This window comes from Heterodontus francisci, chromosome 14, assembly GCF_036365525.1.
Source record: "Heterodontus francisci isolate sHetFra1 chromosome 14, sHetFra1.hap1, whole genome shotgun sequence".
Classification (NCBI taxonomy): Eukaryota; Metazoa; Chordata; class Chondrichthyes; order Heterodontiformes; family Heterodontidae; genus Heterodontus; species Heterodontus francisci.
In genome coordinates this window covers 89,341,402-89,367,975 of record NC_090384.1, presented here as the reverse complement: position 1 = coordinate 89,367,975, position 26,574 = coordinate 89,341,402, and the positions used below count along the sequence as shown (strand labels likewise).

At 44.0% G+C, this 26,574-nt stretch overlaps 1 protein-coding gene across 2 annotated transcripts in view; it reads left to right on the top strand.

Annotated features, from left to right (window-relative positions):
• Positions 1-26,574, top strand: part of prmt3 (protein arginine methyltransferase 3) — a 291,866-nt gene that overhangs the window by 226,779 nt on the left and 38,513 nt on the right. For both annotated transcript variants that reach the window (XM_068046506.1, XM_068046505.1), the window contains exons 14-15: positions 10,863-10,913; positions 15,841-15,928. In XM_068046506.1, coding sequence (XP_067902607.1) covers positions 10,863-10,913; positions 15,841-15,928 — 139 coding nt within the window. The remainder of the gene's footprint in view (positions 1-10,862; positions 10,914-15,840; positions 15,929-26,574) is intronic.

Below are 26,574 nucleotides of genomic sequence, written 5' to 3'. Positions count from 1 at the left end.
CCACTTTGGTAGGTGGAACAGATGTGCAGAGTATTTCTTAAATGGTAAGAGATTAGAAAGTGTAGATGTACAAAGGGACCTGTGTGTCTTCGTCAATAAGTCACTGAAAGCTAATTACTAATCACTAAAGCAGCAAGCAATTAAGAAGGCTAATGGTATGTTAGCCTTTATCGCAAGAGGATTTGAGTACAGGAGTAGTGAAATCTTGCTTCAATTGTATGGAACCTTGTTAGACCGCACCTGGAATACTGTGTGCAGTTTTGGTCCCCTTACCTTAGGAAGGATATTATTGCCATAAAGCGAGCGCAACAAAGGTTCACCAGACTTGTTCCCGGGATGGCAGAACTCTCCTATGAAGAGAGATTGGGGAAACTGGGCCTGTATTTTAGATTTAGATTTAGAGATACAGCACTGAAACAGGCCCTTCGGCCCACCGAGTCTGTGCCGACCATTAACCACCCATTTATACTAATCCTACACTAATCCCATATTCCTACCACATCCTCACCTGTCCCTATATTCCCCTACCACCTACCTATACTAGGGGCAATTTATAGTGGCCAATTCACCTATCAACCTGCAAGTCTTTTTTTTTGGCTGTGGGAGGAAACCGGAGCACCCGGAGGAAACCCACGCAGTCACAGGGAGAACTTGCAAACTCCACACAGGCAGTACCCAGAATTGAACCCGGGTCGCTGGAGCTGTGAGGCTGCGGTGCTAACCGCATTCTCTAGAGTTTCGAAGAATGAGAGGTGATCTCATTGAAACCTGCAAAATAGTTATCAGGATAGACAGGATAGATGCAGCTAAGATGTTTCCCCTGTTTGGGGAGTCTCAAACTAGGGGACACAATTTCAAAATAAGGGGGAAACCACTTAGGATAGAAATGAAAAGAAATTTCTTTACTCAGAGGGTTGTGGATCTTTGGAATTCTCTACCCCAGAGGGCTGTGGAAGCTCAGTCATTGAGTTTGTTTAGAGCAAAGATTGATGGATTTCTAAATACCAATGACATAAGGGGATATGAGGATCACAGAATCACAGAATAGTACAGTGCAGAAGAGGCCCCTCGGCCCATCGAGTCTGTACCGATGCAGTAAAGACACCTGACCTGTCTACCTAATCCCATGTGCCAGCACTTGGCCCATAGCCTTGAATGTTATGACATGCCAAGTGCTCATCCAGGTACTTTTTAAAGGATGTGAGGCAACCTGCCTCTACCATCCTCCCAGGCAGGGCATTCCAGACCGTCACCACCCTCTGGGTAAAAAAGGTCTTCCTCAAATCCCCTTTAAACCTCCCGCCCCTCACCTTAAACTTGTGGCCCCTCGTAACTGACCATTCAACTAAGGGGAACAGCTGCTCCCTATCCACCCTGTCCATGCCCCTCATAATCTTGTACACCTCGATCAGGTCACCCCTCAGTCTTCTCTGCTCCAGCGAAAACAACCCAAGCCTATCCAATCTCTCTTCATATCTTAAATGTTCCATCCCAGGCAACATCCTGGTGAATCACCTCTGCACCCCCTCCAATGCAATCACATCCTTCCTATAATGTGGCGACCAGAATTGCATACAGTACTCCAGCTGTGGCCTTACCAAAGTTCTGTACAACTCCAACATGACCTCCCTGCTTTTGTAATCTATGCCTTGATTGATAAAGGCAAGTGTCCCATATGCCTTTTTCACCACCCTATTAACCTGCCCTTCTGCCTTAAGAGATCTATGGACAAACACGCCAAGGTCCCTTTGTTCCTCGGAACTTCCCAGTGTCAGGCCATTCATTGAATACTTCCTTGTCACATTACTCCTTCCAAAGTGTATCACCTCACACTTTTCAGCATTAAATTCCATCTGCCACTTTTCTGCCCATTTGACCATCCCGTCTATATCTTCCTGTAACCTAAGACACTCCACCTCATTGTTAACCACTCGGCCACTCTTTGTGTCATCTGCGACAGTGTGAAAAAAAGGCATTGAAGTGGATGATCAGCCATGATCGTATTGCATGGCGGGGGCAGGCTCGATGGGCTGCATGGCCTACTCCTGTTCCTATGTTCTACCTCTCCCCCACTATCTCTCCTGACCACCTCCACGCAATCAGCCTGCTGTCCAACATTAGATCTTGGATGAGTCAAACTTTCCTCCAGCGAAACATAAGGAAAATCACAGTTACTATTTTTGCTTCCTACCATAAACTCCTCTTCCTTTGTAACTGATGCCATTCCCCACCCTGCCCACTCAATCAAGCTGAATTGGACTGTGCAGAACCTTGATGGCCTGTTCAACTGAGAACTGAGCTTCAAACCCCACAACCTATCCATCATCAAAATCGCTTGCTTCCATTTCTGAAACATTGCCTGCCTCTGACACTACTTCAGCTCCTCTACTGTTGAAATTCTTTTGTCACCTTCAGATTCAATTTCTCCAATGTTCCTCTTGCTGGGTTCCCATCCTCCAGCTTCCATAAGTTAAAATGCTTTTATACTGCCCTACACTATGCCCTGTTCACCAGTCAAACCCCTCTTTCCATCCTTTCCAATCTGTATTGGTTTCCTGTTCTCCAGTGCATTGGATTTAAAATCCTCCTCATCTATTATCCCTGCACTCCAGAGACCACACTAGGTTGACACTTGAGTGCAGCAATGAGGGTGTGCTGCACTGTTGGAGGTGTCATCTTTAAGATGACACATTAAACTGAGGCTCTGTCTGCTTTCTCAGATGGATGTAAACAATCCCATGGCCAGAATTTTATGTTGTGGTGGTGGCCCTGTTGGCGAACAAGTCAGGAGAGAGCCCATCTCTGCTGGGCCTGGAAGCCACGCAGCAATTTTGTGTGTCCCAGTTCCTTAATTGGCCTTGGTCAGGACTTCCGTCCCTCTGAGGCAAGAGGCCCTGCCACCAAGAGCTGTCGGCCAATCAGAGTGCTGGCAGCTCCTCAGTCTCAGCAGCGGCCCCAGGAGTGGTGGCCACTGCTGGGGCTGCACCCGGCAAGAAGAGGGTGATGGTCGTCACCCTTCAGGAAGGTAAGTAGAGTTCGGGCCTCCCTGGGGACAATCGGCTGGGTGCCAGCAAGTGAGGTGGGAGTTGGAGAGCAGGGCTGGGGGTGTAATTTTAGTGGGGGTGGCCCATGCTGCTAGGGGCACTCCATGGGGCACAGGGTGCCTGATCAGGAGGGACCCCTCCCCAGTCCACAGGGAAGCCACCAGATTCTGCATGGCCGCCTCCTCGGGTGCTGAAGTGCCCGTCTGCCGTGATGGTGGGAGGAGGCCTTAAGTGGCAATTAATTGACCATTTAAGGGCCACAATTGGCCTGGGGCAGTTGGGCCGTTTGCCACCTCGCCCAATGCTGGTAAAATAGCAGCGAGGGTGGGTAGATGACGGGCATGGCACCCCCCACTTCTCACTCAATTTTATACCCACCGTCTCCCAGCCCGGTCCTGGGGGAAGCATAAAATTCCAGCTCATGGCACTATTTCAAAGAAGATCTGGTGAGTTCTGCCCGATGTTCTGGACACTATTTATCCCTCAACCAACATCACTGGAAAAAACATTATCTGGTAATTGTCACATTGCTGTTTGTGGGAGCTTGCTGTGTCAATTGGCTGCCGCATTTCCTACATTACAACTTTGACTATGCTTCAAAAAGTACATCATTGGCTGTAAAGTGCTTTGGGATGTCTTGAAGTGATGAAAGGAACTCTATAAATGCAGGTTTTCTTTCTTTCATACCTGCACCTTCTGGTCTTCCAACTCTAGGCTTTTGTGCATTTCCCCCCCCTCCACTTTCATTCCCACACTATTAATGGCAGAGCCTTTAGATAACTCATTCCCATTCCCTTCTGTATCCTTTCGTCTTCAAAATTTAGTCTTTTTTACATCCACCCTCTCACCACAATTGGTGGCTGAACCTTTAGGAACATCAGCTCCATATCCTGGACTAAAGTTTTTTTAGCAGTGTAACTGTGGTTCAGTTGGTAGCACCCTTGGCTCCAAATTGTAAGGTTTTCGGTTCAAGTCCCACTCCAGGGCTTGAGCACAAAAATCTAGGCTGACACTCTAGTGCGGTACTGAGGGAGTGCTGCCAGATGATGTATTAAACTGAGGCCCCATCTGCTTGCTCAGGTGGATGTAAAAGGTCCTTTGGCACCATTACAAAGGAGAGGAGTTATCCCCGGTGTCCTGGCTAATATTTATCCTTCAGTCAACATCACAAATACAGATTATCACATTGCTGTTTGTGTGTGTTTGTTGTGCGCAAATTTGCTGCTGCATTTCTCACATTACGTCAGTGACTACATTTCAAAAGTACCTCATTGGCTGTACGGCACTTTGAGACATCTGGTGGTTGTGAAAGGCGATATAGAAATGCAAGTTTGTTTCTTTTCTTTAATTCCCTCTTTATTTTTAAAAACATTCTTGGAGCCCATCTTTTTGAACAAGCGCTTGGTCATTTTTCCCAACTATTGTGGCTCAGCTGCTATATTTCAACTATTTGCCCTCACCCTTTTGTAAAGCTCCTTAGGATGTTTTCCACGTTGAAGAAGCTATATTAATGCAAGTCATATATTTCAGTGTCCTAAAAACATTTAGATGTGCAGTGTTATAAAACGAATATGAAGTCTTGTGATCCCTGAAATCTCAATTCATTACAGTTAAACATAAAATAATGGAAAATTAGCACTCCTCTGTTAGAATAATAATCAGTGACAGTCTGTTAATAATCTGCAAGAATCCAGTCCCTGGCAAGCTACTGCATTGTATTCTGTGGTTAATAACATTATCTAAAATGCTAATTGATTCCAATATAAGTATACACGCCATACAACCAGAAACTCAGATATTACCAGGAATAGTTTATGGGGCCATGGGGAAAGAGCAGGGGAGCAGAATTAATTGGAAGCTTTACCAAAGAACCTCCACAGACATGATGGGCCGAATGGTCTCCTGTGCTGCATCATTCTATGATTTTTTGGTATCTGTAACACCTGGTATCCCATGTATTATTAATTAATTGATGCAGTATTTTGCATTTATTTGACTGCAAATATTAATTGATTCTTGCTTGGTTTAAAGTATATTCTGAATGTCCATAAAGTTTTACTGATCAATTTAATTAGAATTAATATTGGACTAAAAACTGAAAAATGTGCCCATGTTTTCAGAATCACTATTGTGAAGTATGTCTATTGCTTTATAGCATTAACCTGTGTACTGCTGACATTCTCAGTCTGATTCCAGTGATATAGCTGGTGAAAAATCCATAGAGTCAGAAAGCTCACTGACCTCCCATTGGAAATTGGGCATTTTAGCCTCCAGCTGAAATTGGATGGCAGATTGCAAAACGTGCCTCTATACTCTGAAAATGAAGTGCAAAACTGTGACGGGTGAACCAAATCAAAACTCACCACATGGTTTTGGAAGAGAAATTGACAGAATCATCTGAAGGTTGAAGGAAATCCATGGCTCATTGACTGGCTCTGGGTGCACAACCTATCCCATAACCCGACAATTAGGTGTTCACAGTTTAAAAACTGAACTTTAATTGAGCTTGGTAGATTGGAAGCAAACAAATCCAAAAGTGAAAACCGAGAGCAGGTTAATTCGTCATTGTAGAGGAGAAAAAGACAGAAAAATGTTTCAGACAGTATCCCAACTTCGGAACTGAAGAGCTGGAATAAGGTATTTAATAGTCAGAAACAAAGGGGAAGAATAACATTGAGTTGGGTAAGAAGAGGATAAGTAAATATCTTAACAACCGAAGCAGTGGTACGACATTGGGCTTTGGGGTTGGTCTGGGGAGAGCACTTGCACATGTCAGTTTCTTTTTTTAATCCATTCATGAGATGTGGGCATCACTGGTTAGGCCAGCATTTATTGCCCATCCCTAATTGCCCTTCAGAAGGTAGTGGTGAGCTGCCTCTTGAACTGCTGCAGTCCTTGGGGTGTAGGTACACCCACAGTGTTGTTAGGAAGAAAGTTCCAGGATTTTGACCCAGTGACAGTGAAAGAACGTCGATATAGTTCCAAGTCAGGATGGTGTGTGGCTTGAACGTGGTGGTGTTCCCTTGCATTTGCTGCCGTTGTTCTTCTAGGTGGTAGAGGCTGCGGGTTTGGAAGATGCTATCGAAGGAGACTCGGTGAGTTGCTGCAGTGCACCTTGTAGATGCTACACACTCTGCCACTGTGCGTCGGTAGTGCAGGGAGTGAATGTCGAAGGTGGTGGATGGGGTGATAATTAAGTAGGCTGCTTTGTCCTGTTTGGCGTTGAGCTTCTTGAGTGTTGTTGGATCTGCATCCATTCAGGCAAGTGGTGAGTGTTCCATCACACTCCTGACTTGTGCCTTGTAGATGGTGGACAGGCATTGGGGAGATGGGATGTGAATTACTCGCCACAGAATTCCCAGCATTTGACCTGCTCTTGCAGTCACAGTATTTATGTGGCTGGTTCAGTTCAGTTTCTGGTCAATGGTAGCCTCCGGGATGTCGATAGTGGGGGATTCAGTGATGGTAATGCAATTGAACATCAAGGGGAGATGGTTAGATTCTCCCTTGCTTGCGATGGTCATTGCCTGGCCCTTGTGTGGCACGAATGTTACTTGCCACTTATCTGCCCAAGCCTGAATATTGTCCCAGTCTTGCTGCATCTGGACAGGGGCTGCTTCAGTATCTGAGGAGTTGTGAATGGTGCTGAACATTGCGCAATCATCAGTGAACATCCCCACTTCTGACCTTATGATTGAAGGAAGGTCATTGATGAAGCAGCTGAAGATGGTTTACTTGCTAGATTGAAGGCTGTCTCTTGTGTCGACTGGCTCCTATGTCATAAACATGCTGATTCTGCACAGGTCCCTTGGTCATTTGCATGTGCATAGTAGTGCCCTGCATGTACCAAGATGATGCTGTCTCATGAGGTGAGGTGATCACAGTAAGTCTTTGCTACAAATGGCCAATCGAATGACTCAGGTAAAAACTGCCATAGGGCCTGTGAAGACAGGTATATTTATTTTTTGCGGCAGTAAGTTTTATAAATGGATGACAGAAACAGGATCACAGTGTAAAAGCACCAAAGAAGTGCTACAACAATGTTTCTGTGCTGCCATGCCCAATATGATTGGAAGGGGCATGGAGGAAGGCAACAGGCCAGGCTCGCTAATTTATACAGAATGTTCTTTGAGCAGTTCAATGCATTGGGGCTAAAGTCCATGACAGGGTAAGTAGTACAGAATATGCATATGTGGAAGAAGTGATCTTGATGGGAACATGAATTCTCCTAGATAGAGCCTGCCCCAGCTTCTAGATTACAACTTCCCTGTACCCAAGATACATTTTCATACCATTAACTATGAATAGGTGGAAAAGCAGGACCTGTGGCAGAAGGAAAGCTTTGTACTTAACCGTCTTGGACAAGGCCTTTGGCCTCAGACAGGGGTGATTATATCAGTTACCAAATGGGCAGTATTTATATGCAGGAACCTTTATGAATGTGTCCAGATATTTCTTCATTCATTCAACCTATACTTAACAGTTTTGGACATTACTGTCATCCAATGTGGGAAAATTACTTGGGGACACTGCCGAATTTGAAATTTCTCTTTTAGGCTCCTTCGATTGTTCAATGGGTAAACTGCATTGCATAACACAGTGCTAAACAACGCAGACCTCAGAGGTTCCAGGTTTGATCCCTGGTCTCTACTGAGTTGCAGCATTTTTATATTTAATGGGTCTGTAGCCTAGGCTGCAGGAGAGCAATTCACGTAAGGGGGCCGATCACTTAAACATGCTTTGCTACACTTTTCTACAGATCCCCATAGACCACAAACACATGGACTGGCTCCTGCATTTATATTACTCTCCCTTATCTTAATGTTGAATTCCTAGACCAAGATTTTTTTCTAAGTCTATGATGGTGTTAAAATGAGGAGGTGGGGTTCATTTACAGTACAGAATGTAGCTGATTGAGTTCAGATCTCCCTGTCCTCCCCAAATATTGTATAAGAGCTGTAAGTTGGCCTTAATTGGGGAAGCACTACAATTGGCTTTAGTGTCCCGACAATAGGGAGAGGAAGGAAGAACATCAGCCAGGTCTCCTGATCATAAGTACTGACCCATGTTGGAAAGTGTGGACACAATTGGGTTTGACTGCCAATTGAATAACCTGCAAATGGATAAGGGGTGATTTTAGTGCTGCCTGCAGAAACCGGGCAACCGAACAGTTAAAATTGGCTGTGGGACTGCACTGATCCCAGAAACTTGCTGGGGCCTTCTTTAAATGTGCAGATTGTACTCAACTGACACCATTGGGGCCCAACTGCTGTTAAACGTGGGCCTGAATGTGGACACAGGCCTGTGGCTTTCCCAGAGTCGGTGCCAGAAGATGTTGCAAAAAGGTAATCCTTTTTTATATTGGCCTTATGGGGCCAGAAGAAGTGGGAGAGCTTCCAGGCCCCACAAGAGGTGTAGTTCTCCCCTGACCAGGCTCCACCGACGCCCCCTCTCCCTACCCGCCACACCACTACCTCTCCTTGATGGGCTTTTCTGAGTGCCAGGGACTGTTGCTTCACTCTCCGGAAGCAACCCCCTACCAGCCAGTATTGCATCCACTCCTGCCGGTCCTCTTCCACTTCCTGTCCGTTTTGGGTGGAAAACTAACCGGTGACGTGCAGATAAGGCCTGGAGTTAAAATCTCACAAGTCTCACGCTGCCGAGGTTCGATTAGATTAGATTAGAGATACAGCACTGAAACAGGTTGAGAAGCTGTGCTGCCCTTCTCGGCCACATCCTGCCCAATTCTCAGCCCGAGTTAAAATTGGGGCTTTACTGTCTTGGCACACTTGGAGAACCACTTGGACTAGCCACTGAAAGGCTGCAAGCAGCTGTGGATCTGTATCCCTGTATGAAACACCACTGTGAAGAAAGGAAAGAAGTGGAGAGAAAAAGAGAGTTACAGTCTTCCCTGTACTTGCAGTGTGTGTGTGTGTGTGTGTGTGTGTGTGTGTGTGTGTGTGTGTGTGTGTGTGTGTGTGTGTGTGTGTGTGTGTGTGTGTGTGTGTGTGTGTGTGTGTGTGTCAATTATACAGCCCTCTGTTCATTTTCTCCCTTCATCCGAAGCAGCAGTTTGCTGCTTTGCTGTTGTCGACCACATTAGCAAAAGCTTGTTTTCATGATATTTGTTATTTTTGTGCTAATTGAATAATTGTGCGGAATCATCTTTTTCAGCGTTACGGACAAGGCTTTTTCAGCCTGTTTTGTGACTTCTCTTGCACTCACACTGCTTTCAGTTCAAGTTTTGTAGCCGTTTTTATGTTTGCTGGAAAGAGCAGAGGGCCTGAGATTTTGCATCAACACTGTTTATGTCTTCAACATGATTGGCTCGGAGTGGGAATGATGGATGCCTGGAAGAACTTAGGCTGTCTTTCCTGCTATAGTTTGAGTGCTGCCTTGGCGACCCGGTTTGTTGCATTCCAAAATTGGTTGTAGGTTCAAGCCCCACTCCAGAGACTCAGTCCATAATCCAGGCTAACACTCCGAGTGCAGAACTCAGATGAGATGTTAGAGCAAGGCATTCTCAGGTGGATGTAAGAGATTCCATTGCACTATTCCAAGAAGAACAGGAGAGTTCTCCTGGTGTCCTAGCCACCTTTATCCCTCAACCTACTCCTGAAGCAGATTATCTAGTCATTATCTTATTGCACTTTGGAGGGTCTTGCTGTGGATAAGTTGGCTGCTGTGTTTCTTGCAACAACATCCGCACTGGCTGTGAAGCAGTTTGGAATGTCCTAAGGTTGTTACAGGTGCTAGATAAATGCAAATTTTTCTTTCAAAACGAAACGATGGTTAAACTGTCATTCAGACATTGTAGTAAAAAACTGCCACTAATTTCTTGTCAGCAAAAACACTTATCTTTGGGTCTGTGATATTGCTTAAATTAAATCTTGGTTTACTGAGTTTACAGTGTGTTGGTCAAAGATGGGGCTTCAACTCTCCTCTATTCCTCCAATTCTGGCCTCAAGTCCCTAAATCTCTCCATCTTTTCACCCCTCTCTTCTTTAAAATGGCCCTTTAAGCCAAGCTTTTGGTCACCTGTCCTAATACCTCCTTATGTTTTTTTTTGTTCATTCATGGGAAGTGGGCGTCACTGGCCAGGCCAGCATTTATTGCCCATCCCTAATTACCCATCCCTAATTACCCTTGAGAAGGTGGTGGTGAGCTGCCTTCTTGAACCGCTGCAGTCCATTTGGGGTAGGTACACCCACAGTGCTGTTAGGAAGGGAGTTCCAGGATTTTGACCCAGCGACAGTGAAGGAACGGCGATATAGTTCCAAGTCAGGATGGTGTGTGACTTGGAGGGGAACTTGCAGGTGGTGGTGTTCCCATGTATTTGCTGCCCTTGTCCTTCTAGTTGGTAGAGGTCGCGGGTTTGGAAGGTGCTGTCTCAGGAGCCTTGGTGCATTGATGCAGTGCATCTTGCAGATGGCCCGATGTGAAGTTTTGTCCGATAACAATCCCGTGACGTGCCTTGGGATGTTAACGGCATTAAAGGCACTATATAAATGCAAATTATTACTATAGCAGCTCAATGAAGATGCTATTCTGCAGCTTTCTACAGAGTTATCATTTGTGGTACTCCATTGGGAAAAATGTCATACAAATGGTTTAAGATGATGCCGTAGTATATTTGTGACAATGATTTATTGCAGCTATGGGGAAAAATAATGTTTAAAAAGTAATGAAATCCAAGTCTCAAAGTAAATGCCAGCCTCAACTAACTACCAGTGTATTGAATCAGCTGCCAGAGTGCTGCTATTCAGAGAACTGAACACATTTATGTTTTTTGATTTTGTGTTGTGTATTTTTTTTCAGGCAATTTCTGGCCACTTTGATATTTTATTTGAGAAGAATTGCAGCAATAAGGTAAGGGCCCTGGCTCTGCAAAGTACATGTACAGTTATCGGATGCTTGTCAAATTAGTTGCCTTGAACTGTTTTGCTGGAAAGCAAATCTTTCATGGAATTTTACTGCATCGAAAGTGGCCATTTGGCCCACTCTGCCTTTGCTGGCTCTTTGAAAGAGATATCCAATTAGTTTCACTCCCCTACTCATTCCCCAGAGCCCTGCAAGTGTTTCCTTTTCCAGTATACAATTCCCTTTTGAAAGTTACGATTCAGTATGCTTTAAGCACCCTAACAGGCAGTGCATTCCAGATCATCATAATTCACTGAAGAAATCTCCTCATCTACCCTCTGGTTCACAGAAATAAAGAGACATGGAAAATTTACAGCACAGAAGGAGGCCATTTGGTCCATCGTGTCTGCACCAGCCAAAAGGGAACAATCAGTCTAATCCCACTTTCCGGCTCTTGGTCCGTAGTCCTGTAGATTACGGCACTTCAAGTGCATATCCAAATATTTACTAAATGCAATGAGGGTTTCTGCCTCTACCACCCTTTCAGACAGTGAGTTCCAGACCCCCACCATTCTCTATGAAAACCTACTCCTCAACTGCCCTCTAATCCTCCTTCTGGTTACTTTAAAACTGCCCCCTGGTTATTGACCTCTCTGCTAAGGGAAATAGGTCCCTCCTATCCACTCCATCTAGGTCCCTCATAATTTTATCCAGCTCAATCAAATCTCCTCTCAGTCTTCTCTGTTTCAAACAAACAACCCCAGCCTATCCAATATTTCCTTATAGCTAACATTGCCCATTCCTGGCAACATCCTCATAAATCTCCCCTGCACCCTCTCAAGTGCAATCATATCCTTCCTATAATGCGGTGACCAGATCTGACCTGAACTAACTCAGCTAATAAAGGAAAGTATCCTATATGCCTTCTTAACAACCTTATCTACCTGTCCTGCTACCTTCAGGGCATTGTGGACATGCACTCCAAGGTCCCTCTGTCCCTCTGTCCCTCTACACTTCTCAGTATCCTACCATTTATTGTGCATTCCCTTGCCTTCTTTTGCCTTCCCCAATGCATGATCTCAAAATTTTCCAGATTGAATTCCATTTGTCACTGTTCTGCCCAACTAATCAGTCAATTGATACCTTCCTGCAGTCTACAACCTTCTCCCTCCCTATCAATCACATGGTCAATTTTTGTATCATCTGCAAACTTCTTAATCATGCCCCTACATTTATGTCTGAATCATTGACATATACCACAAAAAGCAAAGGACCTAGTACTGAACTCTGCAGAACCCCACTGGAAACGTCCTTCCAGTCGCAGAAACATACGAACATATGAATTAGGAGCAGGAGTAGGGCACTCGGCTCCTCGAGCCTGCTCCACCATTCAACAAGATCATGGCTGATCTGATTGTAACCTCATCTCCACATTCCTGCCTACTCCCGATAACTTTTCACCCCTTTGCTTATCAAGAACCTACCTACGTCTGCCTTAAAAATATTCAAAGACTCTGGGCTGGATTTTACGCCGGGCAGATGGGAGCTGGCCACCGACGTAAAAGTCGGTGACGCACCCGCTTCCACCTAGCCCAGGGATCCGTCGCGCATTTTACAGACCTGGGGCAGTGGCCACTGCTGGGACTGCAGCCCAGCCGAGGACATGGAGCCAGGACTGCAGGTATGTTTGGGTTGCCTTGCCGGGGCAGTCGGTTGGGCCCAGCAAGGCAAGGGTGTTCGTTTGGGGTAAAGGGGGCGTCTTGGGTCCCAGGGGTGGTTGGGGAAGCGGGGCGGCCATCGTTTGTCAGGGCCCCCCCCGGATCGCGGAGAGGCAACTCTCATCGGGTGGCCTTTCCCGGCTCCAGGACGCCCGCTTGCCACGGGTAAAATTCCCGTGGAGGTGGGTTAAGGCCCTTAAGTGGCCTATGTAAAGTGGAACGGAGATGGGAGCGGGTCAGGATGGCCTCCTGGAGCCTGCTGTTCAATTTTACACCACCCCCACCACCACCACCATCTGACTAGCTGGTATGGCGTAAAATTCCGGCCTCTGCGTCCACTGCCTTTTGAGGAAGATAGTTCCAAAGACTCGCAACCTTCTGAGAGAAAGAATTTCTCCTCATCTCTATCTTGAATGGGCGACCCCTTATTTTTAAACAGTAACCTCGAGTTCTAGATTCTCCCACAAGAGGAAACATCCTTTCCACATCCACCCTGTCAAGACCCCTCAGGATCCTATATGTTTCATCTGTTGACAATTACCATTTGCTTCCTGCTACTGATCCAGTTTTGGATCCAAGTTGTACCTTTCCCTTGGATTCCTTGAGCTTTTACTTTTCTGACCAGGCGACCATGTGGAACCTTTTCAAAAGCCTTGCTGAAATCCATGTAGACTATATCAAGCTCGCTACTCTCCTTAATCCTCCTTGTTAGCTTCTCAAAAAATGCAGTCAAGTTCATAAGACACGACCTTCCTTTAACCAATCCATGCCAACTGTCCCTGATTAATCCATGCCTTTCTACATGATGATTTGTTCTGTCCCTCAGAATTTTTTCCAGTAATTTATGCATCACAGAGTTTAGGCTGACTGGCCTGTAATTGCTCAGATTATCTCTTTCTCCCTTTCTAAACAATGCTACAACCTTAACAGTCCTCTGGCACCATGCCAATAAACAGAGAGGTTTGAAATATGATGGTCAGAGCCACTACTATTTCCTTCCTTGCTTCTCTTTACAACCTGTGATACATTTCATGTGGGCCTGGCAGTTTATCTACTTTCAAAGATGCTAAATCCCCTAATATTTCTTCTCTCACTATGTTTACCCCATCCAATATTTCACACTCCTTCTCCTTAACTCCTCAACTACAATGTCTGCATCTCTCACCTCTTTTGTGAAGACCAATGCGAAGTATTCATTAAGAAATATGCCCATGTTTTCCACCTCCACACATACTACCTTTTTGGCCTCTAATCAGCCCTACTCTTTCCTTAGTTATCCTTTGCTCTTTATGTATTTATAAAACATCTTTTGAGTTTTCCTTGATTTTACTTGACTATTTTTTCATGCCCTCTCTTTGCTTTCCTAATTTCTTTTTTAATTTTACCCCTGCACTTTCTATACTCTCGGCTTTCTGCAGTATTGCGTTCTCAGTATCTGACCTTTTTTGCCTTATCCTACTCTGTATGCTCTTTGACAACCAAAAGGGATGGGGGGAGTGTCTAGATTTGGGAGTCCTACCACTTTTCTTTTTGGAACATAGTTGTTTTGAACCCTCTCTATCCCCTCCTTGAATACCCCCCATTGCTCTGACACTGATTTACCTTTGTGTAGCTGTTTCCATTCCACAATTGCTAAATCACATCTCAGCTTATTAAAATGGCCTTGCCACAGTTTAAAATTTTTACCCCTGGTCTATCTTTGTTCTTTTCCATGACTGTGTTAAATCTAACTGAATTATGATCACTACCACCAAAATACTGTTCCAATGAAACCCCTTCCTTTGACAATTTCTAAAATGTAAAGCAGGAAACTCAAACAAAGGTCCACTTCTTTTCTTCCCACTTGCTTCTGTGTGGTATGATGCAGAGACATTCATTGTTGAGATTAAATCTTTGCTGAACTTTCAACAGCAGCAAAGCAAAGTGGTAATACTGGAAAGAAATATATAGCAACCTGGCCCATATTTATGTGAAGACCCTTCTATATGAGGTGGCACCCTGCTCTTGTAAGCATGTGGTTTTTCAGGAGGTGGTATTTCATGTGATAGTGTGTGATATATACATAGGAACAAATGTACATATGAATTAGGAACAGGAGTAGGCCACTCGGCCCCTCGAGCCTACTGCACCATTCAACAAGATCATGGCTGATCGGATTGTAACATTGACTCCACATTCCTGCCCACCCCGATAACCATTCACCCCTTTGCTTATCCAGAATCTATCTACCTCTGCCTTAAATATATTTAAAGACTCCGCTTCCACGGCCTTTGAGGAAGAGAGTTCCAAAGACTCTCAACCTTCTGAGAGAAGGAATTTCTCTTCATCTCTGTCTTAAATAGGTGACCCCTTATTATTAAGTAGTGACCCCTAGTTCTAGATTCTCCCACAAGGGGAAACATCCTTTCCACATCCACCCAGTCAAGACCCCTCAGGATCTTATATGTTTCAATCAAGTCACCTCTTACTCTTCTAAACTCCAGCAAATACAAGCCTAGCCTGTCCAATCTTTCGTCATAAGACAACCTGCCCATTCCAGTTATCAATCTAGTAAACCTTCTCTGAACTGCTTCCAGTGCATTTACATCCTTTTTAAATAAGAAGACAATTCTGTACACATTACTCCAGATGTGGTCTCACCAATGCCCTGTATAACTGAAGTGTAACTTCCCTACTTTTATATTCAATTCCCCTCACATTAAACAATAACATTCTGTTAGCTTTCCTAATTAATTACTGAACCTGCAGACTAACCTTTTGCAATTCATGCACCAGGACACCCAGATCCCTCTGCATCTCAGAGCTCTGCAATCTCTCACCATTTAGCTAATATGCTTCTTTTTTATTCTTCCTGCCAAAATGGACATTTTCACATTTTCCCACATTATAGTCCATTTGCCAGATCTTTCCCCACTCACTTAACCTATCTATGTCCCTTTGTAGCCTCTTGATATCCTCTTCACAACTTACTTTCCTACCTATCTTTGTGTCATCAGCAAATTTAGCAACCATACCTTCAGTCCCTTCATCCAAGTCATTTATATAAATTGTAAAAAGTTGAGGCCCCAGCACTGACCCCTGCAGCACACCGCATTACATCTTGCCAACCAGAAAATAACCCATTTATGCTGACTCTCTGTTTCCTCTTAGCTAGCCAATCTTCTATCTGGTACGTTAGAAATGTTTTTCATCGGGTACCTTTGAATTCTGATTTTTAGGTCATGTTCTCCACTGGTCCAAGAAGCATCAAAACACACTGGAAACAAACTGTGTTTCTCCTCGAGCAGCCAGTCTCAGTAAAAAAAGGTAATTGTTTTTTTCCAGCATGTACCCATTTACAGAGGTGAGGCATTCATAAAGGACATGGCTTTGGGGATAGATGATTCTATCTGGTGAAGTGTTAGATAACTTCAGAACCCACACCTTCTGCTGTCTTTACTTTCTTGGGGTTTTTTCTATGAAGTGGCAATTCCTTTTAAACGTTGGCTTTCTGTGAATTTAATGGGTAGGATAGCACACACAATTGATACTTTTCATAAATGGCAGCAACAAGAATAATGACAGATGTGCAAACAGAATTATAAGCCATGGCCGTCCAGTGTGTATTCAGAGATTTACCTGGGTCTCTGCCAGTGGAAGGATTTAGCCAGCTGCCCTCCACTTAGGGCTTTAGCTTGGAAAATCTTTGTATTGCATCAAATGAATTAAATAGACAGATGTTAACAGGCCATATTCCTTCTGGATAATACTGTAAGCTGAAGGGAAAGTGGCATTGTCCTTTTCAACCTCATCAAATGTCAGCATCTAAAAAAACTGTGGCTGAAGTTAGACAGGTTCCATCTGTGTAAATCACAGTTAAAGGAGGTCTAAACACTAACATTTGGAAAGGAATTCAGCCTAATATCTCTCTAAGTATAATTGACAATACTCAGCTCCTTATTAAATTTTTAGCATCACCACTGATGTTTCTGCTTATGAATGCACATTATATATGATATAGTGTGTATTCTTTGTGAGTAAAGTTGTATTTGCTCTTTGGTGCTAAAGATATACAAATCTGTTATCTTACATTATTACAGGCATCTCTGGTGTAAAAATGCATCAACACACACAGTAAAACCTCCCTGTTTCATGGCTTTGTTTAACAAGATGACATTAAACGTTGGGGGGATCTTCTCTTTTGGTTACAGCTATGTCACTCCCTCCTCATGCATGTACTTATAAATTACTTGGCTGTGTCAACCTCCTATTCATTTTCTTCTATCAGTCTTATTTGTGCAGCTATCGAGTGACTATTTTCTTGGGCAGAGTTTCATCCATTTTTGGGATTTGGGCTTGGAAATTCTTTGAAATTGAGGCGTTTGTCAAGCTCAGTCATTTATGTCGAAGTAAAGTTTGATTTATGTCAAGTCCAATCGTCAATATGTGTCAATTACAAAAAGGCCTTTTCTCTGGCAGAGGCCTGTAATGCTTTGCAACAGGTAGCAATCAACAGTTCAAAGGATAGTTGAAGATAGAGTATCAAATGGGTCAGCCAGTGTACTGAAACTAGATAATTGCCACATTCATTCCAGAAGCCATATCTTTAATAATTCCTTTATTAGAATGCACAAGTCACACCCCCATGTTCTTTGGGCATGGAAGAAAGGAAAGTATTTAGTAGTAGTCAGCATTTTTAAACTGTATTTTTTTAAAAAGAACAACAGCTGCAAATTTTGTTTAATTATTTGGCATTGAGGAATAAACCTTTTCATGGCACCAAAATGTCTTGTGATGTACACATGATAGTTCTTCACTTTAGCGGAGGTAAGGCTTGTTGACAATGTGAGTTTAAAATTACATGCTGAACGCTGCACTTGGACTGAACTTGTTACAGGCCAGAAATGTGAATTAACAGAAGCCATGACAATGTTGGATTTAAGAAATTGGAGCAGATAGTGCAATTGAAAGTGGCGTTGTAAACTGAAATAGTTAGCCATCCATATACCATTGTGACTTGGAACTATATCTCCGTTCCTTCACTGTCGCTGGTTCACAAACCTGGTACTCCCTAACAGCACTGTGGGTGTATCCACACCACATGGACTGCAACAGTTCAGGAATGCGGCTCACTACCATCTTCTCAAGGGCAGTTAGGGATGGGCAATAAATGCTGGCCTTGTCAGCAACGCTCATATCTCATGAACAAAAAAAAAGTCTAAAATAATTTCCTTCTGATATTAAGTACTTGCAATACTTAACCGAAAACAAACTCGGAGTCACTAGTTCTGTGGTACCATGTTGTTATCTAACAGTTTTTTTTCTATGTGAACAGAAGGTTTCAGGGAGATGTCAGAGGTAGGTTCTTTACACAGAGAGTGGTGGGTGCGTGGAATGCGCTGCCAGCGGTGGTAGTAGAAGCAGATACATTAGGGGCATTTAAGCGACTCTTGGATAGGTACATGGATGATAGTAGAATGAAGGGTAGGTAGTTAGTTTGATCTTAGAGTAGGTTAAAGGTTCGGCACAACATCGTGGGCCGAAGGGCCTGTACTGTGCTGTACTGTTCTATGTTCTATGTTCTAATTATTTGTTCCCATATCACTCCATGTCAGTAAATAGTACAATATTCATTGGGTTCTAGAATAAGGCACAGTATTATTTGAATATATGTCATCTTAAAAGCAGTAAAATGAAATGTGGAATTAGCTGTGTTATAACCCTGGATATTCAGTTATTTCCATGAGCCTTTTTTTAACCCTGTAAAATGGCAAAAAATCTAATTCCAGATGTCTGGTATACATAACATTGATGCATGAATATTCAGTCAGGATTAGCTCATAAGGAGCAAATAACATGATCACTTTTTAATTCCTTATTGTTTTGGCTTTTTTATTGTAGATTGAAAATTTCGTAAATACGTTATTTGCAATTTTGAGTCTTCCAGTCTCAAAATGCATTTTCCATGATATAATTATGAGCTGGCTTTAAAATTGTGCTCGTGTTTTGCAAGTATCCTTTTCCAGTTTAAAGCACAGCTTTGATCTGAAATTGTCTCTTGTGGCATTAGGCATTTAATTGAGATTTTACATCCTTCATTGGCTTTCTGCCTGCTCAGTGTCTCAGTTCAATCCCTGCTTGCAGCAAGATCCCAATAGCCCTTGTTTAGTGATGCATATGTAGTGTTGTCTGTAATACTATTTTTCATCCATTGATGCTTCTGCAGAGCATTTTGCGTGAAGGTCTCCAGCAGCCTGCGTCGCTCTGGGAGAATGAGAGATGCTCCTTGCTGCCTCAGTGCGTAAATTTAACAAACGGCTGCCGTCTTTTTCATGAATTTGAATTCCCTATTAATCTGCATGCAGCAATACAGTGCAGTGTACTTACAGCCGATGGTGTACAATAAGAGTAGGGTGACGCAACTAAGCCCCAGCAAGATTCTGCACTCCTGCATATGGGAGCAGCAGAGCTGCAAAAATACATCAGTCGTGTTAGATCAAGATGACATTGACAAATTGCTCTACTCAGCCCTGATATTATGCAGGTCCTGTTACATCCAGCTAGCAGAATACCTTCTGGAAATGTACTAGGCAGCCAGATCCAGGGAGCAGATGATGTTGCTTTGTAGCCGACGCAGTAGCCTGTGCTTGTTTTTTTCATTCAGTATTTTTCCACTAATTCAGGTTGAAGGCTGGAGTTCTGCGTAAGATAAATGTGTCTTCCTCTCCAGCCCCGGTGATCCTACAGTCACAATGTCGCAACCTGAAAGTGGGAATTTATATTTTAATTGCAAGCATTTATCATACTTTAATGCTTAACCTGAATTTCAACTTTGACACAAGTTATGATTTCCCCCAACAATCATCCCCTTCCCGAAAGCCTAAGTATTGTTTGTAATTTCACATTGTCCTTCACATGTCATTGCAGGAATCATCGATAAATGTTTGAAACTTTTTTTTGGCTTGAACTTTAGGTTAGTCACTTTCGCTTTGTTGTGTTTGAAAATATTTTGATGAATGCTGACTTGCAACCTTTGATAATCGACATCAATTCTACATGTATGCAGTGATTCCTGTGTCATTGAGAAGCATATCGTACAGCTTTTACTGCAGTAAAATTGATGTGCATTTTCTTAGCTCAGGATTGTTCCGAGAACAAGGCTGCAGAAACTGGGATTACTGGTTAATTGTGCTCATTCCAGTCTGGACTGCTGACCTATTATTCATTAACTTCAAAGGTTATTAGAGCATTCTTTAAATTTGTATTGGTTGCTGAAATCAAACGGAGGTTTACTGGATGTGTTAAACGAGGAGAATTATTCAATGGTTTGATCATGCTCACATGGCACAATTCATTTCAAGAATATGCCTCCTCCATAACACAGCTGTAAGTAATACTTCTTCTTAGGCAGTCCCTCATGGAACGAGGATGACTTTCTTTCACTGCAGGGTTGTGGGTCCTTAGATGACTGAATAGTCCAATTCTGGATCCGCACACTCTGCCATAGGTAGGATGCTCGAGTTTTTGAACTGTTTGCAGTTGGTCACTGCCTGGACATGTCGACATTGTTCGAACTGGCTGGCAGCTTAGTGAATGCTTCTTCTCCATTTTGGGCGGTCTCGGGCAAGAGATTCCCATGAATCAGTGGAGATGTCACATTTTTTCAGGGAGGCTTTAAGGACATCCTTGTAGCGTTTCCTCTCCCCTCCTGGTAGCCTCTTGCCGTGACGGAGCTTGGAGTAGAAAGCTTGTTTTGGGAGTCTTGTGTCAGACGATGTGGCCCTCCCAATGAAACTGACTAGCCATGACCAGTGTCTCGATACTGGGGATGTTGAATTGATCTGACTCACCTGTACAGAGTAAAATTAATCTCACTGGAGGTGAGTTTAAGCTACCGACAATTTTGGTATCTTTAGAATGGAATCATTAAATACCATAATGTCTATTTGCACTTGGACGTGATAAACTGCTGGTTTAATTCTGTGCATTGCTAACATACGAGAAAGACCAAGAAAGGACCCAACTGGTCTCTTCCATCCTGTCCTGTCCAAAGAGGGAACAGCCCCCAGTCACACAAGCTCCCAGGAGACAAAAATAAAATCTTAAGCCAGTCTGGGGACAAGCTCTAGGAAATTCCTCTCCAAACCCCAAAAGCGATCAAGTAAACGTAAATAATTAATGCTATGCCTGACCACCAGTAACTTTGAGGTCCTCAACTCTTGGAACTTATCCAGCTCCCTTTTGAAGGAATTGCAGTGAGTCAATACTTGCCATGAATTTTGGTCGATGCCTGTCTGTGAATAGAAATACATCCTGACATCTAACCTAACTTTTGTTAACCTTTCTTTGATACTTTCTTTGATACTTTGGGCGGCACAGTGGTGCAGTGGTTAGCACCGCAGCCTCTCAGCTCCAGCGACCTGGGTTCAGTTCTGGGTACTGCCTGTATGGAGTTTGCAAGTTCTCCCGATAACCGCATGGGTTTCCGCCGGGTGTTCCGGTTTCCTCCCACAGCCAAAGACTTGCGGGTTGATATGTAAATTAGCCATTGTAAATTGCCCCTAGTGTAGGTAGGTGGGGATGTGGTAGGGAATATGGGATTAATGTAGGATTAGTATAAATGGGTGGTTGTTGGTCGGCACAGACTCGGTGGGCCAAAGGGCCTGTTTCAGTGCTGTATCTCTCTATGACTATGACTACTTCTCATTTTCTTTGTATACATTCACAGGATATGTGTGTCACTGGCATATTACCCATCCCTAATTGCCCTCAAGAAGGTGCCGTGAGTTACCTTCATGAACCGAGAACTTGGGGTCTTCTCTCTGCTCAGTTTGGACAAATGAGTATTATCTGTGTTCAGATATTATTCATTGGAGCATATCTTTGCAGAATTATTTTAACAGAATGGAATTATATTATGTTTCCATGTAGAAAAAAGGCTAAAGGTATCATTCAGTGGTAGCACTCTCACCTCGGAATCAGAAGATTGTGGGTTCAAGTCCCACTCTGACACTTCAGTGCAGTCCTGAGGAAGGGCTGCCCTGTTAAAGGTGGCATCTTTCAGATTGGCATCAAACCAAGGCCCCATCTGCCCTCTCAGGTGGATCTAAAAGATCCTATGGCTTTATTCAAAGAAAAGCAAGGGAATTCTTACCGTGTCCTGTCCAATATTGATCCCTCAATTGACACCTACAACAGATTACCTAGGCATTAACACCTTGATGTTTGTGGAACCTTACCATGTGCAAATTGTCTGCATTGTTTCCTACATGACAACAGTGACTACAATTCAAAAGTACTTAGTTAGTTATTAAGCACTTTGGGATGTCCCTGAGTCTTGAAAAATGTTCTATCTTTATTTGTTGCATCAGGTCTCTGATGTGCTTTTCCCCAAATGAGCCCCCTGGTTTTATCCCACATACTGCTTGCTTCCTTAATGTTCCTATTTTTCAAGCAACTATCTAATTACCTTTTGAAAGAGTTTTTTTCACTTTCACTAAAGTTTGTGGCAGAGAGTTCCACATTCTAAGTGCCTTCTTTCTCACAATCAACTCAGGCTTTTATCTGTTCATGGGATGCATGTGTCACTGGCAAAATCAGCATTTACTGCCCTTCCCTAATTGCCATTGAGAAGATGATGGTGAGATACCTCCTCGAACCACTACAGTTCGTACATCCAGTGCTGTTAGGTAGGGCGTTCCAGGATTTTGACCCAGGGACGATGAAAGAACAGCAATATATTTCCACATCAGGAGTGGCGTGTGACATGGAGTGGAGCTTGGAGCTGGTGGTGTTCTGATGCGCCTGCTGACCTAATCCTTATGGGTTTGGGAGGTGCAGAAGATCATGAAGGATAGCTGTAGGAAATTCAAGGCCGTTGTTGTTTACAGTGCTGCTAAAGCACATTTGCACCATGTATTGTGGTGCAACTATTCTGAGGCTTCACCAATACAAGCTCTGTACCGCTTGGCAAAATTTAACATACCAAGGTAAATTTTTATTTTTTGGCTGTCAAAATTATTTTGCCGGTGCTTTGAGTCCCACAGTCAGCTTAGCAATTATTTTTTCTTTTAAAAAATAATGGTAGATTTGAAGGAGAGAGGAATAATACCCGATGAGAGAGAACTGCTAGCATTTGAGCAAGGAAGGGAAGTTGTGTGATTAGCAGTTTCGAGGGAGCAGGAAGTGCCTTGGAGAGGGCATGAGGGAAGATAGGAGAGAAACTAGAGAAAGATCTGAGTTCAGGGCTAGGGGTGGGGGGGGGGGGGGGGTGGCGGGGAATGAGGTGAGGGAGCTTTGAGGAAGTTTGGCTTCGGGGAAGGGAGCAATGTGGCTGAGGCAGCTGATTGGATCGCCTCAGTTTTAGTGACAAAGAAGTCCATAGCTCCTTGCACTTGCTGGAGGTGAGGGTGGAGGAAACGGGGAGAGGGATTTAAGAAGGTGGCTTGCGGTAGAGAAAAGAAGCTGGGGTTATATTTGCATTCCAGGATGATCCTGGAATACTGAGCATTTTTGGCAGTCAAAAGCAAGACCTGATAGTATTTTATGGTGCAGTCAGATCTGGCGGTGAGTGGCTAAACCAGTTGTCCACCATATCCCTTCAGCTCTGCATCCCTTGAAATTAAGGGAGTGGACATGAGGGCAGTATTGGGGGAATGGCCAGGGTGAGAGAGAGTAATGATTTTAATGGTGATTAGAACAGCAAAGGTGGAAATGAGGGTGTGGTGTAGCTGCAGATCATGCAGGTCATGGAGGGCCAAAGGCTAAACAATTGGGATTTTGTAAGTGAATCGGGAGAGAGTTTTTTCCAGGGGTGAACGGAGAAGGAAGTAGGGTTGAGCGGCGGAAGGGGGATATTTTGCTGGAGAGTGATACAAGGAAATGATTGGAGATGGCCATTTCTGTGATTAACACAATGGGAGTAGCAAGGCCGCGTGAAATGGCCAGGTCAAGCGGGTGGCTGTAAATATGGGTTGGAGAGTTCACATGGAGGGAGAGATGAGGGGAGGTTAAGAGGACGGTGTCCTAAGAAGAGAGAGAACATGATGAGTTGAGGTGGAAGTTGAAATCACTGGGGATGAGAAGTCACTTGGTGCAGAGGCTGAGGGAGCAAATCAGTGAAAATATTTGGAAGAGAAAATTTTTATGTACTTGGATGGACAGTAGTGAATGAGAATTTTAAACTATCCCATAATCACTTAATATCTTTAGCTAACAAATGTCTATCAATCTCAGATTTAAAATTTACAATTGGCCTCAAAGCAACAGCCATATGTGGAACAGCATTCCAAATTCTGCCACCCTTTGCGTGTAAAAGTGTTTCCTGACTTCACTCCTGAAAGGCCATGCTCTAATATTTAGACTATGTCCCATAGTCCGAGACTCTGCAACCATTGGAAATAGTTTCTAACTATCGGACCGGTTCCCCTTAATTTCTTGAAAACTTCAATCGCATTTCACATTAATCTTCTAAATTCTTTAGTTTGTGTAACCCTTGTAATTTAACCTTTGGAGACAAGGGAATGAATTTAGTCCCGCCAACACGGATCCCGTCAACAGGCCCGAAAGAGGGGCCGACCCCGCTTCCACGGTCAGCAGGACCCGGGTCGCATCTTCTCAGCCACTGCGATGGCCGCCAGCCCCCAAGAGCTGTCATCCAGTCCGAGGGCCGGCAGCTCAGCAGCCTCAGCAACGCCACCAGAAGCAATGGCCACCAGGAGGAGGAGGGTGCAACGATTAACGACACACTCGCAACCAGATAAGTGTGGTCTGGGGGCGCCGGGGCCAGTCAGGCAGGCACTGTGTCCGGGGGGGGTGGGGGGTAGGGGTGCAGGGGTTGTGGTTGTTGAGTGCAGATGGTGCGGGGCCAGCCATTGCAGCCAGGGGGCGCCTCTCCATGGGCCAAAGAGAGCCCAAAAAGGAGGTCCTCCCCCTTCCTTCCCTGGAGTCCACTGGGAGGGCAGCAGGGTACCAGGGTTTACCTGACAGTCTCTCCGTGCAGTGGCTGCAAACCCCCCACGCCCACCCCCCCCCACCCCCCCCCCCCCCCACCCCCAACCAATGCAGGCAAAATGCTAGCGGAGGCAGGAAGAGGCCCTTAATTGGCCACTTAAGTGGCTCCATTGGCCTCTGGATGGGAGGGCCACCCGCCACCTTACCCACCGCTGACAAGATGGTATGGTGGCAGGAAGACAAAGGGGATGCCGCTCCCCCAATTTCCCACAACATTTTATGGGCCCCCCCAGCCTCCCAGCCTGTCCCCAGAGGGCTACAAAAGTCCAACCACAGATATCATTCTAATAAATTTATGCTGCACTCCCTCCAAATCCAGTATATCCTTCCTAGGGTCTGCTGCCCAGAGCCGAACACAGTACTGCAGGTGTGGTCTAACCAGAGCTTTGGCTAGCTGCAGCATAACATCTACCATCTTATTTTTGAGTCCTCTAGATATAGAGGCCAGCATTCCATTAGTCTTTTTGATTATTTTTTATACCTGTCCATGACATTTTAATGATCTATGTACATGGACCTCCAAGTCTCTTTGGGCCTCCACTGTTTCTAGTTTTTCACCGTTTAGAAAGTACTCCGATTATCCTTTTTGGCCCAAAGTAGATGACTTCACTTCACACTTGCCTGCATTGAAATCCATTTGCCACAGTTTTTCTCATTCACTTAATCTATCGATATCTCTGTAATTTTATACTTCCATCTACACTGCTTTTAATGCCATCTACCTTTGTGTCATTAGCAAACCTGGATCTGTAGCTCTCTATCACATCATTTAAGTTTTTAACAAGTACAGTGAATAGTTGAAGCCCCAACACAAATCCCTATGGGACGCCACTAATCAAATCCTGCCATTTATAGTACCTTCCCATTCGCCCTACTCTCTGTCTCCTGCCACTCAGCCAATTTCCTAACGAGGTCAATAATTTGCCTTCAATTCTATGAGCTTCAACTTTAGCTAAAGTCTCTTATGAGGGACTTTATCAAATGCCTTCTGTAAGTCCATATAAATACCATCCATAGACATTCCCCTGTCCACTACTTAGTCCACTACTTAGTCATTTCTTCAAAAAATTCAATTAGGTTTGTCAGGCATGGTCGACCCTTTACAAATCCATGCTGACTCTTCCTGATCAGCTGAAAATTTTCAAGGTGTTCATTCACTCTCTCCTTAATTATAGACCTCTAGCAATTTCCCGACAACAGATATTAGGCTAATTGGTCGATAATTAATTGGTCTATAATTACCTGATTTCCCTATCTCACTTCTGTTAACTAGAACTCTGCAGCAAGATGGGAGTGTGGATGTGTGGAGGATAGCTTTCAATATTTTCAGAAGGGACAGAATATTAAAAAGATTGTATCATAAATTTATAGAGCACCAATGCTGTACAGTGAACTGCCTGTTTGCTTTTTAAAACGAGGCTTCGTCTGCCCTCTTGGGTGGATATAAAAGACCCCCTGGCTCTATTCAAAGAAACACAGGCGAGTTCTCCCTGGGGTCCTGGACAATATTTATCCCACAACCAACATCACTTAAATAAACAATCATCTCATTGCTGTTTGTGGGTGCTTGTATGACCATTAGCTGCCACATTTCCAAACTGCAACAGTAACTGCACTTCAGAAGTACTTCATCAGCTCTAAAGTACTTTGGTATGTCCTGAGTCTATGAAAGGTGCTCTATAAATGCACGTCCCTCTGTTAATATGTGTTTTTGAACTGAGTTGGAGTTATACTAAAATAGAAACAAAGTGCTGGAAAAATGCAGCAGGTCTGGCAGCTTCTGTGGAGAGAGAAGCAGAGTTAACATTTCAGGTCAGTGACCTTCAGAACTGGCAGATATAAGAAATGTAAAGGATTTTAAGCAAGTAAAGCAGGGGTGGGGCAAGAGATAACAAAAGAGAAGGTGTTGATAGAACAAGGTCACGGAATAGCTGACAAGAAGGTTATGGAGCAAAGGCAAA